At 36.9% G+C, this 19315-nt stretch overlaps 1 protein-coding gene across 1 annotated transcript; it reads right to left on the reverse strand.

Moving 5' to 3' along the window:
* Positions 1-571: 571 nt before the first annotated feature.
* On the reverse strand, positions 572-19249 carry LOC134678196 (alpha-1,2-mannosyltransferase ALG9). The gene is made up of 9 exons (XM_063536658.1): positions 19014-19249; positions 18409-18575; positions 17907-18093; positions 17128-17327; positions 16015-16292; positions 15435-15592; positions 14522-14706; positions 2032-2262; positions 572-1599 (listed from the first exon to the last, which is right to left on the reverse strand). Exons 1-9 carry the CDS (start codon positions 19109-19111, stop codon positions 1307-1309), a joined length of 1797 nt encoding a protein of 598 aa, XP_063392728.1. The 5' UTR covers positions 19112-19249; the 3' UTR covers positions 572-1306.
* Positions 19250-19315: the final 66 nt, after the last annotated feature.

Consider the following 19315-nt stretch of genomic DNA (forward strand, 5'->3'; position numbering starts at 1 on the left):
TATTTTATTTTGTTTATATTAGTATTTGTTGTTATAGCGGCAACAGAAATACATCATCTGTTTAGCTATCACGGTTCATGAGTTACAGCCTGGCCCCAATTTCACATCGGTGACAGGTGCGACAAATTGTAAAATCACTGTTGCTGACGTCACAGGCATCCATGGGCTACGATTACCACTTTCCATCGGGCGGGCCGTATTCCTGTTTGCCACCATCATTGTATTATTTAAAAAAACTTTATTATATCGGAAAAAAACAGATATTTCTCCTGCGAAGTTTCTGACAATTTGTCAAAGATTTAGAAGAATTGTAGGTAATTCTTGACAGGTAATGAGTTATATGTCGGAATTTCGTGACAATTGTAGTGTTTCTTGTGACAATTGTCATAAACTTAGCAAGGAAATATCTGTTCTTTTCCCATATCATAAAGTTTTTTTTTAATAATACAATGATGGTGGCAAACAGGAATACGGCCCGCCCGATGGTAAGCGGTAACCGTAGCCCATGGATGCCTGTGACGTCAGCAACAGTGATTTTACAATTCGTCGCACCTGTCACGTTGGTGAAACAGGGGCCTGGTGACAGACAGACGGACAGCGGAGTATTTGTAATAGGGCCCCATTTTTGAGCTTAAAAGTAAGAAAAGAAGTAGCTTTAGAATTACAACAATGACAGCAGATATACACGGTGTAACATGAGGAAACCGTATAATTTTAACCACGCATTTCTGAGGTAAAAAGAAGTAAAAAATGTAATACGAGTTTAGGTAAATTCCGCCAAAAAAAATATGTTTTTGTATTGTTTTTTCAATTTTTTGAATGTATTTGTACATAAAAAATAAATGTTATTGGTAAACTTGTCACTTAAAATTGATTTTTACATATTTTTTCGTAGAACCTACTTTTTGCAAAGTGTTACTTGTCACTTTTTGACATCTATCAATAAGGATATTTAGACTACGTCCCATAGCAGCAACATCACCATCAAAATAGCCTTTAACACTGTGTAACAATAAAAACTTGTTTTTTTTTAATGAATAATATCCCTGAAACTAGGCGACTTACAAAAAAGTTTATAGGACATTTTTGTCTCTAAATATGATCAGGAATACGCTGTTAAAATTATTCGGTTTACTCATGTTACACCGTGTATAATATACAATTGATATATTATTTGTTACATTTATCCTTTTAGCAGAGAAGAAACATAATTTAAAAAAGTAATGACTGGTCAAAATAACCAGTTTCACTTGTTAAGGCTTAGTAGGTACCCATAACTAAAACTAACTTAAATATCATGACTAGTTCAACTGTCAATATTCTTATTTTTTAACAAGTATAATGACGAGTAAACGTTGTGTTTATTCGATAAAAACGGAACATAGAATGCCCTAAAAATTGTATGGGATCTCTCAGCATCCAATATAGGAAGGCTTGCAACGATTTCCCAGGACGTGGAGTTACGGTGGTACGCTGGCTGCATAGCACTAGGCTGTCCAATGTCCGTATCAACCAAATAGTGGCATTCCGAAGGCATGAGGTACGTGCGGTTGTCACCTTTATTCAAATCGTTGAAATGTGGTTGAACAAGACGGGTGGCTGGAAATAAAACAGGTGAATTCAATTTTTGTGGCATACGTGTGGCAACATGACATATTTGTTCATAACACTGGCTGGAGGGAATCTTTCAACTGTTTCATAGGTAGAGTCTGTGCAGACGCGTTATCTCTAATCTACCTTCCTCTAACAGCTTAACAAAAAAGGATGTCTCTGTAGATGAACAATTAAACCGTGGCAGTTCTTTTTAAAGCGCATTGAAGCACTACTTCCAAAATTCCAGGATGGCAGATACTTTTGGTTCGTAGTTTCATCCGTTACTATTGATGCTGACTGGACCCGCAAAATAAGTATAAGAATTCTCCAGAATATATTTGATCATCAAATGTAATCATAAGGCAGCTCGATCATGCCCTGTATACGAAAGGCCACTGATCAAGGCCAATGATCGATAGTGAGTAGAAAAAATAATACCATTAGGTGATGAAGCGTAAGGTGCCGGTAGCTGTCCATTGAATTCGCTGGCTACAAAACGAATCCGGTACTCGGTAGGCAGGTGAAAACTGGATGGCGATCGGTACCAGTCTTTACCAAAACAAACATACTTGTTTTGGTAAAGGCCTGTGTCATTCGTGACCGGCAGGTGATGCAAAATGTTCATCGGTGCGTTGTAGTTATTGAAAAGCGCCATTATCCGCGAAACACCTGTCAAAGTTTTAAGTTAATTAGTTCATAAGTATACATAATTGTCATTAATAGTAAGTAGGTATTTCGTCTTGCCTGTCGGTCTACCAGGTGTCTACAGGTACAAACAACCAAATAAACAACAATGGTATGTATTTTGGACTAATCCATTTAGCCATTTTCAATTTAGAGCACTTGAAAGTCAACTGTCGATTATGAAATTTATAGATTTATTGAAAATGTTACAGTTATAATATATTTGTAATCTACTTATAAAGCCCTTTCATGATATATTTAAAAGAAGTAAAAACAAAGTTTGTACTGCCGATTTTATGACATCACAGAAACTACCCCCACCACATTCGCGGTTGTCATCTCATATATTTGTACGAGGGCTGATCCGAAAATAGTCAACAGCGATTTATTAATCCTATTCATTTAATTTTATTGTAGCTTAAAGGCAAATTTTATTTTAATCGCAACAATGGAGGTAACGCGGGAAGCATTTCGTGCTATGATATATTACGATTATAAACGATGGTTCACATACAAGGATTCCCATGAAAATTAAACCGCTTTTGGGGCATTATCCCCTTCTCTTGCCACTATCAGTTACTGGTTCCGTGAATTTAAGCGTGGGCGGAGCGACGTCAAAGATGATCCTAGACCGGGGCGACCGGCAACGGCAGTCACTCCAGAAAACGTCATCAGGGTGCAGTGGCTAATCCAGGAATCTCGAAACATTACCCAGCGAGAGATACAGAACGAACTAAAGATTGGATCCCTGGCAGTTTCTACCATTTTACATGATCACCTTCAAGTTCGGAAGGTTGCGTCTCGATGGATACCACATTCTGTCACACAGGAGAAAAAAAATGTCGATTGGTGCAAATTTATGCTCAATAAATTCGTAGGAGGCAATTCACAACCAGTGACCTACATTGTGATATCCGACGAATCTTGGATATACAACTACAACCCATTTACAAAACAGCAATAAACAGAATGGGTCTTTGAAGAAGATGATTTACCCACTAAAGTAGTTCGCGGCCGAAGCGTCAACAAAAAAATGATTGCTGTTTTTTTTTCGACGTAGTGGGCCTGTAGCCGTAATTCCACTTGAAGATCAGAAAACAGTTACCAGCCAATGGTACAGCGAAGTTTACTTGCCACAGGCCTTCCAGGAGCTGAATGTCAGTCGTCCAAGTAGCGGAACGCGGGGCATCATTTTTCATCAAGATATGCTCCTGCTTATACGGCTGCCAGAACTATGGCTTTTTTGAACAAGTCAGGAGTGCAACTGCTACCAGACCCTCATATTAGCCCTGAACTGGCTCCGTATGATTTTTTTCTGTTCCCCACGGTAAAAAAATATCATTACGTGGACGACGATTTTCGACGTCGGATGAAGCATAAGTGCATTAAAATGTAGCAGGGGAATACTTTGAAAAGTTGTAAATAAAGTATTATTATATTCCTTTACTTTTTTTTTTAACTAATTTTTTTCGGATCGGCCCTCTTATTCAGGGTATTACACTGAATGCATCGATAACATATTCCCCCATATCCGAGACGACATGAGCGAAAACTAACCTAAAGCCTGTGCGACGGGCGTACTAAATAGAGAGCGCACACGTCCGACCGACCATCGGCAAAGTCGATACCAAAGAGAGGGGATAAATGAGCAGTGACATACTAAAACGAAGTTAAGTATCATACACACATGCGTAGATTGGTTGGTATTATAAGGGTGTTAGTATGTACAAGAATACCTGGGAGACCGAGCTTTGCTCTGATAACATAATATATAAAACTCAAAAAATGCGCGTTTTCCCAGAGATAAGACCAAGATAGATCGATTTTTCGCCCCCTAAAACTCGCAAATTTCATCAATATCGTTAGAGCCGTTTCCAAGAAGCCCGAAATATATACCTAAATAAATTTATTTAAATTTAAAATGCTCGTTTAAAGGTACAAGATTCAATTTTCTAACAGCATTACGTCTAAATTTATATGGGAGGCAAACGAGCCGCCTAATGGTAGGGTAAACGATTCCCGTTGTTCATAGGCAACACCAGAGGGGCCACATGAGCTGTCATAGTTATTATTGTACACTTTATTACAACTGGAACTTATCATGATCCGTTCTTTTCTGACTAAGCCGTACCGAAGCGCTGACGAATTAATTAATTTAATTAACCGATTTGGAACTTACAAAAATCTCAATAAGGCTTGCGTTGTGGCACTATAGATAATATAATGAATTGGATTGAATAAAGATAACAGATGAATACTTAAATACAGAAAACAATCATAAGTAAAAAGCAAAATATTGATGATAAACACGAATAAATGCCCTTTACAGAGATACGAAGCTTGCACTGAAAGTTTCGGGAATTGCATATTTAAATATACAATTATGATTTAAATTCATCTTGTTATAATCATAGAGGTCTGTTAACTCAACTCAACTGGCAGTTTGATAAAATAAACTGCACTTTTTTTTTCTTTTTTTTTTCAAAGCGGAGTGGCCGTTGACAAAATGGAACGCAGGAAAATTTAAGAGTGACAAAATTTTACTATTTCTAAAGTGGTTTATCGCAAAACTAAAGCTTAGATCTGATGACTTCTGTATTTGGGGAGGAAAGTACATCAAAGACGACTATTTCTCGCTGGTTTTGCGAATTTCAACTTGGTCGTGTGAATTTTAGTGATGATCTGCGTGAAGGTCGGTCAAAATCTGCGATCACTCAAGAATACGTCGACGCAGTGCGGTACCTGATTGAGATAGTTCGACATGTCCCATATCGTCAAATTCAGTCATGTTTGGGTATTCTAATGAGTGAAATCCAAACAACCTTGCAAACAGAACTTTGCGTATGAAAAATATTTTCCCGTTGGATCCCGCACTTACTTTCCGAAGAACCAAAGACGGCTTGGGTCATTTTGGTGGCCAAAAAATCGAGAAAGTTCAACAATGGAACTTAACGCAGTCTTTAATATCGTATTGGGTGATGCAACGTAGATACATGAACACGAACCTGAAAATAAAAACCAGTCACGTGTTTGGGTAATATGAAAACGAGCTGAAGCCAACCCAGGTTGTTCGCTCTTGAAGCACGGCGAAAAAGATCGTGGCTATTTTTATGTCGAAGTCCGGTCATATTGTGACTGTTGCACTTCAGGATCGCTGGGCAGTTAATGTAGATCGGTATACACCGGTTTGCCCGCCTGAAATCATCAAACAAAGGAGTATTTAACGCATAATAACATTGAAGATATGGACCATCCGCTATACAGCCCCGGCCTAAGTCCTAATGATTTTTATACATTCCCAAAAATTTTAGAAAAGTCACGCGGTCAATCATTCCAGTCGCCGGAAGAAACAGTCGATACCTTCAAAAACGCCATTTTGGAGACTACTACTTTGGAATGGAATAACTAATTTTATACTTGGTTTGGATGTATGGAAAATGCGTCATTATGCTAAGAGAATACTTTGAAAAACAGGAAAAGTAGTCTCAACTCAGTACTTTAGTCCATTTGTTCTATTCCCGAATTTTTCAGTGCAACCCTCGTAGCAGGCTGCTACCTGCAAGGCGTTCAAACGAATATCGCCCTAACGGTGGAACACAGCAAGCACAGGTGATTAAACCTACTAGGCATCGAATGGTTTGCTAGCAACCGCAGTTTTCTTATATAAATACCGGCCGGGTCATATAAGTGGATGAAAGTGACCATAGTAATAAGGTGCTTAAATACCTAAGAGGTGAAAAGACGGTACAAAAATTTGATAAATCTTAATTCCGGAACCAGTTCCGGATTTCCGCAATTGGGACCCAATATCGAAAATCAGTTCCGGAATTGAGAAAAGGAACTTCACAACCACGAAAGTTAAATTGTTGATTTTGATTGTAAAAAATGGTTAGGTGCTTCGAGGATTTCCTACCATCATACGTTATAATGTAATAACTAATTAGGGAGACACAAAATGTCAGTTTCCTAAGGAAATCCCTACCTTCCTCAATTTACCAAACAGCGACAGCTTTACGCGATAGGTCATTCTTTCCAACGCAAATCTGCAACTTTATTAGCTGATTCTGGAGCTAATTTAATATCGCTAAAACGAGGGCCATAGAGAAGAGTCTACAACAAGCAAGAGACATAAATAATCAAATAAACAAAAATATCCAATACAATAATGCTCACAACCAGCCACCCAACTCCGATAAATAGCGAAAATTCATTTCTAATAAGGTCACAACAACCTAATACAGTGAAACCTGGTTAATTGGCACCTGGATAAATGGAAAACCTCAATAATTGCAACCAAAAGTCCGGTCCCGGTCCCTTGAGACCAAAAGGCCTCTATAATTGAAATTTTGGAACCTCTATAATTGCAATTTAGATTTTTAGTGCTTTTCGTAATTTTGCCTCTGTAATTGACCACATCGCAACTTAAGACCTCTATAATTGACACTGTGCTAAAAAAATCCGTTATTTTTGCTCTTGTTTTTACCTCTATTATTGAAACGAGTCTTACTTATTACCTCTGTAATTGAAATAATGTAGTTGTAGACAGCAGAAACAATATTTTAATAGCAATGATCATTTTATTTATATCTCCATCCAGAATTCAATTTATTTATGGGGTATCGCATAGCCTGTAGTAGGTGAAATAGTTTTGATCAATAAAAAACAAAGTATGCTTTTTACGTTCTAATAAAACTTTCTTCTACAATTCAAGGGATTTTTTTTAAATCCAAATGATAAGAAAATAAAGTAGTAATTAATGTAAGTAGTGTAAAAGTACAAGTATAGACAGAAGCAATATACATATATACCAGAAACCCAGAACGTAAGCGTGTAATTCTACTTTAAAGGGTTATTTGCACTGCACCTCCATAAAAGAAATTTGTCAGAACGCAACCTCTATTAATGAAAACCTCTATAATTGACACAACGATTTTTCGGACCTCGTTAATTGACACGACCTGCTTAAATGAAAAACCTGGTTAATTGACAAAAACTGGCAGGTCCCTTGAGATTGCAATTATCCAGGTTCCACTGTACATCTAAGCATTCCTAAGTCGTGAGTACCAAAGTCAAATATTGGAAACGAGGATGTTAATTATAAATTAAGTATCTTATCATTAATTATAAATTGAATATTAGGGCAGTCACCCTATAGCTATAGTTATTGGCTACTAGATAGTAATTGGTCACTCTTAACAATTGATTCGTAATGAGTGGTCAATCAATATGACGATGTTGTGAAGACATAAAACAATGAAAAAAGGACTTCAACTTCAGATAGCAAAGTCTTGCCAGACCACTCGAAGAACTGTGCAGAGGACCTTAAGAAATTTAAACCAATTCGAAATATCGATAGAAAGCAGCGTGTTTAGCTAGCTATTTGATAATAATAACCAGACCAACCATCTCCTCTCGAGACGTATCAAAATAACCTATCCAATAATAAAAAAAAATTAAAAGAAATTACTACTTATAAGAATATGACATTGAAAAGGAGCGCCTGGCGTCTGTTAGATGAACGATATTCGGAAGATAGCGGGTCACTTCTGGATGAGATTAGCTGAGGACAGGGACAAGTAGCGTACTAGAAGAGAGGCCAATATGTTCAGCAGTGGGCGATTAAAAGCTGATATGATGATGATGATTACAGTGGAACAGTACAATAGAGCAGTAAGAGGTTCTCTATTGTTGCACATAATACATGATGGTTGAGAAAAAACGTTGTTGTCTAGTCGTCGAAGTCGTCGGAAGAGTGTCGGAATTTCATGACAATTGTCGTGTTTCTTGTAAACAAGAACTATGAAATTGCTTTAACGGAAGCTCATTAAGTTACACGATAGAATTTTGGCCGACAGAACCGACATTTTGATTGGAGTTCAATAATATTTTGCGATGAGAAATCGAGTGACCACGGTCGTTTACATCTGTGGCGGTATAAATTATGTGAATTAGCCTTTTAAGATAGTCGAAACGTCGGAAAGGGGTGGTTATCGCTTAACCGTGGTACTGTCCCTTTGGGAGAGTAATACTATGTATATTACGGTGGCCCCCAAAAAACAAAAACATTTTAAGACTTGACGTGTTCGTAGCCCGGTGCCGACTGCGAAAAAATAAAATGCAATGTTAAAAGAAAACAACTATCATCGTACGCACGGGCCGAAATAGAACTCAACTTGCATACATGGAGCGACAAAGCGAAACCAATCTCAACGAGCTGCAGCGCGAAGAAACTCAACATAAAAATATTCAAGCTTAATTGATTAAGCTGACACTTGTGTCAGATACTTTAGTAAGGAAGTAATTTATTAGGTCTAGAGAAAACAAATTAGTTAACAACTACAAGACTGGTAAACGAAACCCTTAATAAAGATCTTTGGGGCAGTCAATATAATGAGAACTTAGACAAATTACTGTTCTTTATAACCGATGCTGGATCTTACATGGTGAAAGCTGGTAATAGACCAGTGGCATAGCTAGGCGTGGGCGAAGTGGGCCGTCGTCCACGGTCTCACGCCCCAAGGGGGGCCTCGCACGAGGGCCCTTCGGGCACAGTAAAGGGGCCTCGCAGATGCGACTTCGCCCTCGGCTGGATTAGTTGACGCTACCGATACACCACTGTAAATAACTCGCACAACAATATCCAAATTTAACTCATGTAATATGCTTTGCATACATTAATCGCATGCAAAGCTTGTTACATGAGTTAAATCGCAGACAAAGTAAGAAACCTATACCTATTTACCACTTTATACATATTTGTTTTTAAGTTGTCAGTAAATTCTTGCTATTGTCTCGATGGGTATTAGTTGGCTGTGGAAAGAAAAATACATTCAGCGATTTAAGCTTTTAAGCTTATACCAAAAATTATTATTTTTTTGCCAATACTAATTCCCTATTTCCATATTTTATACTGATAGAGCAATGCCCATTATAGGGGCCCATTACTGGACCCACGTCCATTAAAGGAAAAAAATATTAAGTGTTTTGATCGTGATGCTGTACCATCACTTCATTACTATACAAAATACGTATCATGTAATAAACACGCATATTGTACAAAATGACATTATGGAAATTTAATAAAGTGAAAAATTCAGAATATGAATAAGATCGAATTAGAAAAAACACAAATGTGTAAAATTTGTATTTGGTATAATCCCTAATTGTAAAAATATAGAATTTGGAAAATACGGAAAATGTGAAATTAATAATTTGGCCATAAACAATTCTGTATAAAACGGAGTATGGTCAATTGAGCAGAATGAGAAATCCAGAAATTGGACCCCATCTCTGGCACGTTTAGAATAGGGGACTTTATTGATAAAAACAAAGAAATAAATAAACAAACATAATAAAACCTACAAAACTATAGATAAATGTCAACAAATTTACCGACTTATATATCAACAATGTTCTAAATTGGCTTTTTTATAGATCCAATATATTTTGTATGAAAATCAAATTATTCAAATGCTATTTTGTATGCCAATCGATTCCGTTCCTGTCAGCGTCAAACATATCGTAGCAGTCAAAGTGGCCAAATAGTTCGTCACACCGTACCTACTAAATATTATTAATATGGCGTAACGAACTATTTGACCACTTTTTCAGGTATTATAATATATTAGATGGTGACTGTAGGTACTAAAAACCGGGCAAGTGCGAGTCGGACTCGCGCACGAAGGGTTCCGTACCATAGTGAAAAAAAAAACGGAAAAAAATGCAAAAAGAAAACGGTCACCCATCCAAGTACTGATCACGCCCGACGTTGCTTAACTTTGGTCAAAATTCACGTTTGTTGTATGGGAGCCCCATTTTAATCTTTATTTTATTCTGTTTTTAGTATGTGTTGTTATAGCGGCAACAGAAATACATCATCTATGAAAATTTCAACTGTCTAGCTAGCACGGTTCGTGAGATACAGCCTGGTGACAGACAGACGGACAAACGGACGGACAGCGAAGTCTTAGTAATAGGGTCCCATTTTACCTTTTGGGTACGGAACCCTAAAAAGCCACAAATCAAAGAATTATTTTTGCATGCATTTACTATAAAGAAAAAGTGAAATTGTATTCACATTTTTCTACTTCTACCATCAGTCCTGTTACGTTTAAGGACCATAAAACTGTATAAAGAGATAACAGTAACAACATTCAAAATATAAAAATAACGAGTATTTTAAGGCGTCTACCTAAGGACTGTTCATTTTATTAAGCGGACACACAAAAAAGTATAAATTACATTTTTCTAATTCTGGAATCGCTTTATTTAGATAAATATAATAAAAACGGAAACCAACGCAAAACATTTTAATGTAAATATAGTATAATATAATAACATCGGTAAGATTTTCGTACTTTTACACGGTTGCGCCGTTCAAGTGCCTGCACATAAATTTTTGACACTTTTTGACAAGTTGTAAACAACATTCGTTTGAATTCTTTCAATGTTTTAGCTTCTCATCTACCCTTTTTTAAGTGCATCTTCACATTGGTCAAGTGCCACTCGATGGAGTGGAGCTCCGGGCAATTAGATGAGTTGACTTGTTTTTGAACGAAATCAATGTTTTTCAAATTCAGTAGCTTTACTTTCTGACCAGCATAGTGGGCACTTGCCAAATCAGGCCGAAATGAAGAGGTGACATTATGCGTCTGATAGACGGAAAGTACTCGTTATTAGATGCATTATTTTCTGTAAATGTCGCAACCAAAGTTCATGTCGCAAAATAGAACAAACTTTTTAAGGCCACAGGAACCAATTGCCTGCCAGACAAGGACTTTCTTCATGAATTGGTCAATTTTGATGTTACTCTCCTCGTCGAATATATGATCTTCTACAACGGCATGGTAGCATCAGGGCCATTGGTAACGTACTACAGCAACATTTTACGCATTTTCCGTTGTCCATTAAAATGCTACGAAATTTATCTTAATGTAAAATGTAGTACAGTTTGACGCTTCTTTTTTTCGATTGCTTTCGCTGCTCTGTAATTCTTTTGTCCATTTTTTTCTTTCTATGGGTCCATTTATTGTACATACTTCTTATATTTTAATCTGTGCCTACTCTAACGCCTGCTGTCTTAGGAATTTCGCGAACCGATAAGTAATTTATTGATTTTAACAGCCGCATGACAATACTTTTGTTTCTGGATTGGCCGGGCCGCTTCTGTGCCGGGATTTTGTAAAATCTTCAAGCATATGATGCTCTGCAAATGTTTTAATAATTTTATTCACGTTTAACTTGGAAAATTTGTACATATTTACGATTTTTCGCAGTGAATACTAGCCTGTGCATCCTTATTGCAGAACTAACTTGCTATGTTCCAAATTTGTTCGGTCCTTCGGGAAAAATATTTGACTATTATGGGAATAAATATGTAGCAATTGATAAATAAGGGATTGTTAATTATATTGTTATGAGCTGTACGTCAATTGATTTTAAATTCGCCGATTAAAAGAGGTGTAAGAGTGTCCGCTTAGTAAACTGAACAGTCCTTATTTGTATATAGATATAGAACAACAACGATGGAAAGCTTGATGCTAATTTGCCTAAAATAAAAGCACATCAATCGAGGTATATTGACTTCGAAAGAGTTGCTCATTGTTGCTTCTATCATTGTTTCATCTATGTACTACTGCTAATTTTCCCAGATTTATGACTTCAAAAGAGTAGATACCATACTCGCCTGATCTAAATCCAATGGATTATAGTTTGTGGTCAATCTTAAGAGACAAGGGAATGTGGTACTAAACACAAAAGTGTAAACGCTCTAAAAGCAACACTTACCAAAGAATGGGACTAAATATCCTTGGAGGATCTGGGGCATTTCGTTGAAAATTTTAACAAACGTTTGCGTTTGTGTATCAAAGCGGAAGGAGGCTATTTTGAAGACAATTAATTTTTGTTGCATAAAAAGACTGTAGTTTTAATTTAAACTTTGTACTAGTTACGTAAGTAATTAATAAGTGTAAGATTCAATCAGTGAAACACCAACAAATGCAGCAAACACATATATTTACTATCAGTTACAATCATAAACCCTTTTTATCAATCCATTGTATGTTCCCTCTTCCCAATCTCCAAGCGATCGATCTCCTTTTGTTTTTCTATTCCACATCTTTTTTCATTTTATTTTTTTTAATTTTCAAGTTTCCCGCCAATGGGCAACGACCCGCCAATTTTCGAACCTATTCAGCCAACGCTGATATTAAATGTGTTCTCAATTGTCAAGTCGTTTAGACAATATTAATAAATGAGTTTTATATTTTAAATAAATTGCATATGCATGGAACTAAAGTGAACATAAACGTGATAACAATTTTGGAACCTTACATAAGATAATTATAAAAAACGTCAACGTATTTTTGAGTCACCCAGTAAATCCGAAATTTATAACTGTCATATTTCCAGTCTTGAATATCAATCGGAGCAAAAGCCGCTTGCTCTTCGAAGAAGAATTTTCTTTCAACAAGATGGAGCACTTCTCTCCACACAACAGCCGCAATACTCCAATGAATTTAAACCACGAATTCGACACTCAGTGGATAAGGACACACGTACCCATGCAATGGCCACCTGGCAGCCTTATCTTAAAAACGCAGTGTACACGCCACAAAAATTCGCTAATGTCGAAGAATTACAAAATGCGATTCATACCATTTTGACTGGCATTCATCCTCTGTTAGCCGCAACAACGAAGGAAGTGAAAAAAAGGCTGAACTTTGTGTTTGTGTTCAACGAGACGGCTACTATTTAGAACCCCTAATTTCTTAAAAACGTTTTCTCCGTAGTAAATGTACCTATGGAAAAACTAGGTGGTATTGTTTAATTCGTGGCTTTTTAGTACGTTACCTTAACTTGCCCCCTAGGAAACTATTGATATCTACTGGATAGGAATGGAATTGATTAGCATAAAAAATAACATGTAAATAATAAGAGTTTGCACCTTCATACAAATTGTATGGAAAAAGTTTTCCTCTATTTGTGGCTTTAGTAGCCAGAAAAACAGTTTGTGAAAATGACCTTTTACTCGCAATCCGTTTTTTTTTCCAAAATCTGTACGCCAATCTTCATTAATTTGAAATCAAGGGAAGGCCTTCTAAGACCGTTTTCGCGCAGCAGCACGAGATCTGACCTAATCTGCGCAGACATGTGGGATTCTACTCTCGCCGCCCCCATTGGGAAAATAACAGACCGTGCAGAAGTGAAATATACTATAATTAGTATTTAATTCCTGCAACTACCTCATAACATTCTGTAATAGCGTTATTGATGCTACGAGTTAACTTCTCTCTCTATTATTTGCTTTTCTCTATCCTATTTCTCTTCTCTATTCTTTGCTATCCTTATTCTGTAAATTTCCTTTCCCTTTCGTCCTTGCTGGTGACGTGGCCCTTTCGGCCACGACACCAATCTCTTCACACAATAAGCAGTCGCTGGTCACCGTATCGACCAAAATGTGTAACCTATTAAAAAAAAACGAGATCTGGTAGCTGCCCTGACTAACCCAAAAAGAAAATCCACCCTGTATAACACCAACAAATAAAATGGGCGCACGGAAATAGCTGAACACAATCTTTTTTTTTTGTATAATGGTTCCAGGTACAATAAAAAAATGAGCGCCATTTTGATTACGATAGCAATGTACATAAATACCCCGTCAAGTGTGACCCGGGCTCGGAATTTAATAGTACATGCATTTATTTTTTGTCGTGATATCAATGTTATTCATGCTTGGCCTTAATATAGGTTTTCCTGTGATTTACAGGTGTAGACCTATATTTTATGTTTTTTTTTTCATATTTTAGGCCCAGTAGTTTCGAATATAAGGGGGAGGGAACATCGACTTACATAAATGTGTACCGAATTTCAACTCGGTCCGTCCATTCGTTTCGTAACAAATCGGTTGTGATAGAAGGACGGACAGATAGACAGACACAACAGTGATCCTATAAGGATTTCGCCTTTTCCTTTTGAGGTATGGAACCCTAAAAACACTTTAACCTTAGTAACCCAAACAGGCATAGACATAGGTACATAAATACTTTGTTGATAGAAATCTGTAAAAAAAAAGCCGTATTATTACGCACCTTCTTTTATATTGGCCTAAATATTGAGAACAGAATCATGTTAAAAGATAGTGTAGGCCATCAGAGTTGAAATATGTTTGTGCCTCCTTATTATTTTGTATTAATTGTAAATTGTAAAATTAAAAATGTACAAAAACAAAGAAAACATTACTCACTGACAAGCCCGGCTACGGAAACAGATATTGCCATGAGCGCACCGGTGTACACGAGGTAGTGACGTTTTTCCCTCATTTTCCGCCATCTGAACAGTTCAGTGCCAACCGCAAATGTCATCTTTTGCAAACAATCCACACCGATAGCTCCGGCTAGCACGATCATGTTGTAAACTGGGTACAAAAATCTGAAAGTAAATCGTGATACACGTTTGTACAAGAATAGTTTGCCCAAATTTTTTTTATATATTATATATAAATTCTGCAGGCATTCATTCGAAACTTCGCGAAATTAGACTTATTAATGACTTATCATGTAAGTAAACAATTATTGTTATCATTATCACGAGTATCACGATACGACCATACTTAATATAGGTATACTTACATCCTAATGCACGTGGCAACGTAGGCAGCCACGTTAGCACATTGCGGATTGGGGACTTCACAAACACATTGGTGTAAATATTGAATTTTTCTCAAAAGCGAAACTTGCTAACAATAAAACCTAGATGGATCGATTGTTCGTCCTCGTTAGCCTCTGGTTTGTAAATGAAATCGCATAATCACTTTACAATGTGTAGCTTTCAAACGAATATAACGCTTAGTTTTATAAATAAGTAGATAACTGAATTATCCGCTGTAAGCCCAGCTCCGAACTTATGCCAACATACCGTACCGGGAAACCCATGTTATTCGTAAATATAGCCCCACGACCGTAGGTTAGCGGTGCATATGTTAACATTGTTAACCCTTTACCAGGCTAACATTTCAAAAATGACAATCGAATGTCAGTCTTACTCATCGAAAATAGAACACAACTTTGAAATGCCGATGTGGGAAATATATATTCATTAGCCTGGTAAAGGGTTAAACAAACGAATGAATAAAATGTTTCCCAAATGGAATTACCAACCTTTCCTCTTTATGTGGCTGTAGCATGAATACTATCAGCCACAGCGCGAGCGGCATCAGCCCCAGCCAGTAAGGGGAGCAGAACGGGGCCCGGGCAGTCGAGCGAGCCGAGATTGCGGTGCACGCCAACAACAGCAGAGGGCTCGATAAAGCTAATATCTGAAATGATTATTCAAAATATTATGAATGGGCTCTAAAATGACTAGGACTTAACTCTCGTTTTTTATCTCAAACATTAAACTGACAGTTCGATTGCTTGATCTGCCTGATTTTCGACAAAATGACAGTTGGATTGGGCACATTGTGTAGTAAAGTGGCTATTAGAACTGTAATTTTAGTATCTGGAATATAAAACAAGGCTAATATTTGAAGCAACATTCTCAAATACAACTAGATTCTGTTTGGCCCTGAGATAGTCTGTGCGGAAAGAGAAAAGTCATAGAATAGTTCACTCATAATCCTTTCGAATATTTTTCTCCCTTGCAATATAAGTTCTTAAATAATATTAACTAAGACTAACTAACTATAACTAAGATAGTTATGTGTGTATTAAGTGTAACATTTTTATTCAATTTACTCACCCATACAACATTGAAATTAAGAAATCCGTTAACAAAATAGTAGGTCCAAGGCTCGACTCCATATAAATCCGGCCCATGTTCGGTAAATATATTGTAAGCTACTATATTCCACGGCGCTATTACTAGCCGCCCGTAATGCCAAGAGTCCACAATTATCATAGGTAACAAAATTGTGACGAGCGATATGACCGACCACTTGAAGAAGGCTACATATTGTTGTTTCATGAAAATCATATCTATGGCAATGGGCACTCCAATTAAAGCTGTAAAGGGCCAACCTGTTGAAAAGATTTACAATGAATAAGTATACTTACCTAAACGCCACAATTGTAACATACCTACACTATTTTTGATACTGATCGGACAAACTAAAAAGTTGTAGTGATGGAGGTTTTAAATACAAATAAATTTAATGTTCGATTTTGCCTTACGAACTTGTATGAATATTACTATAGACATTATATCGGTAGGTAAGGCTACGTATACGATCATTATCAGTAATAACTCGTAATTCAGTCAGAGAAGCGTAGAGAAAATCAGGTCACAACAAATAATGTAGGTACCTAAGGATGATGCATTATCTTCCATAACGTATGCGGATTAAAATTTAGACAAAGTTTTGAGTATATTTTAGTGTGAAAAAGAGCAAATTCGATGCGAGAGGCTATAAATTAAACATGACCGAAGGGAGTGTTTAAATCGACATGAGTTGCAAATTACCTATTCGCACGTGTATCATACGTTTTACAGTACATATGGCCCTTTAATGGCAGTGCTAGCAGTGCAGAACAGTCAGAACACGTTATAGTTATAGTTATAGCATATTGTAATTCGCATTGCATTACAAAAACTTCTCAGAAGTAGGCATGAGGATATTTATTCCACGTACTAGGTACGCGGTATAATAACGATACTCGTATAATCTAAAGTAGCATCATGAATTCTCCCAAGTTATTTCATAATTTTACTTATAGTACCCAATATAGAACTTCACGCATGGTACTCCGTAGTTCTTTCTAATATAAAAGAAGTATAGGATGAAGCTATGTGAGGAGTGCGACCAGCGACTTAGTATTATTCCTATAGACTTTTATTTAATTCAGTAGCACTCACTTAGTAAGGAAGTGGCAGCCGTGAACATGACTGCGGCAGGGTACCGCCGCCGCCACCAGCACGCGAGCGCGGCCGCCGTGAGCGCGGAGCTCCACGCCGACGGCAGCATGGCGGCGCAGCTGGCGAAGCAGCCCGCCGCCGGCAGCGTGAGGCCCAGCCACACCCGCCCCACATGCACACCGTACTCGTGGCATATCGCTCTGCAACATACCACACCATTGTCTGTTCAGGCATTATATTTAAATAGTGTTTCCAGTCCCTTGTAGCTATACAGAATAACATAAAAAAATTAAAAAAATTAAAAATAAAGTTTGTATTTTTAGCAACACGGATTTGAAGATTTTACGTAAACTACATTTTACTGTACTCTGAACTGAACCTATGTCGTCTTAAGTTGTATAGGCATGAAGGATTAATGTTCCATACAAAAATTGATTTTTGAGTCGCTTTCTACTGTGTGTTTCCTCAATAGAAGTGCCTAATTTCAGGTGACTTTAAGCATTTTCTATAGCATGCCTATTTCTAAAAATTTTAAAGCATATTTGGCATATTCTAGGCTTTAGTCTAGCATTTTATCAAAATCCAAGTTGGCAACACTGATAGTAAACATTATACAATATAAATATCTAGTTCTTGTAATGTATTTGTATATCTCTTCCAGGTAACCAGTGCTGCTGGTACAACAGGTTCATAAGTCACACTAATAGTATCTGTCTTTCGCTCACTACTAGTTATATAGAAATGATAAATAGGATAGTATCAAGAGTACCGGTACTCACTTGTAAAACATCAGCTCTGCAATGGCACTGAAGCTAGCAAGTATTGCTCGTAACACATAAAATATTTTTACAGGACTCATAAATACAGCTAGTATTTTTGCAGGTACTGCAAATAACCACAATGGCATATATGATCTGATAGCAAAGGCTGGACTGTATTCCCATGTCTGTAATCCATTTCCATAAACTGTAAATAAAATAATGTAGAATTTTATTACACACCTATCTTTGCACAATAAACAAACCCCATAACCAATATTGCAGTTCATTACAAAACAAGATAAAATTATATTCCTCTTTAAGTAATACATACAACCTGCTGTGGCAACCCTGATTTTGAATGATATGCAATAGGTATTCATAATGGGGTTTATGTGGCCAATGTTAGGGTAAAAACAATAAGTTCGCTAAATATTACTCAAATGATAATAAGGCATGAATTAATGAATTTGATACAGTTTTAATATAATACCTAAAATATATGTAACATAAAATCACTTACCAAGATAATGCAAAGGTTCCCAATAATTGTAAGTTTCATCACAGTCCGCTATATGGCCATAATATGATGAGAGTAAACGAGCTGAGAGTAACAATACTAAAACCACAGCACCTCCAGGATATGCAATACTTCTTAGATCTGAGGGAGCATTTGCAACTAGTACATCTCTGTAAAACCATAAACAAAAACCAAACTTAGAAACACAATGAGGTACACTGAGCTTGGAGTGTTAACATCAAGTTTATGTAACAATGTGATAGACAGTTACAAAAGGGCAAGAGCTGCCATACATTTGAGTTGTCAGATTTTTTTTACCTAGTTGTCTCCAGGTAGAGCCTGTCCGGCAAACAAGTTTGCCCTAATATACTTATTGTAACATTAATAACGCTGATTACGATGATGATGATGATGCATTCCTGTTATCCCTCATTAGAGACATAGGGCTCGCAGAAGAATCCTCCATTTGTCACGATCTTGAGCGGCTACTTCCAGCTCTTTCCAGCAATGTGCAGTTGAGCCAGCTGATAATAGTACATATATTATAATAGAATATATAATTATATTGCCGCCAAGCATAATAATGCAATTATACGTTGAAAACATACCCCTCACTGACTTTTGATGATCGCTTTCCTTTAAAACTAGTGGTTCTTTTAGCGCCATTTTTATTGAGAATAGTTCGTTGCCGTACGGATAATGGCATTGAAATTATTAGAAATCACTGACAAAGACCAATTATAATTATTTTTAGCAACCCCAACTCATCTTAATTATAAGATAAAACGTAAAAAAAACCTCCGTATGTATTTTATAACAAGCACATGATATGATGATGGTTTAGCAGAAGTTGACAGACAGACCGCAGAGTATTAAATCACTACGTTTTAAGAGTCGGCACTCTCGAACA

The sequence above is a fragment of the Cydia fagiglandana genome, chromosome Z (assembly GCF_963556715.1).
Source record: "Cydia fagiglandana chromosome Z, ilCydFagi1.1, whole genome shotgun sequence".
In the NCBI taxonomy this organism is placed as follows: Eukaryota; Metazoa; Arthropoda; class Insecta; order Lepidoptera; family Tortricidae; genus Cydia; species Cydia fagiglandana.

Coding starts and splice junctions, on each gene's coding strand:
- LOC134678196 (XM_063536658.1), bottom strand. CDS start 19,111: ATGCCATTATCCGTACGGCAACGAACTATTCTCAATAAAAATGGCGCT. Junction 18,094..18,408: donor GGAACCTTTGCATTATCTTG/GTAAGTGATTTT, acceptor TTTTATTTACAG/TTTATGGAAATGGATTACAG. Junction 14,707..15,434: donor CAGCCACATAAAGAGGAAAG/GTTGGTAATTCC, acceptor ATTTACTTTCAG/ATTTTTGTACCCAGTTTACA.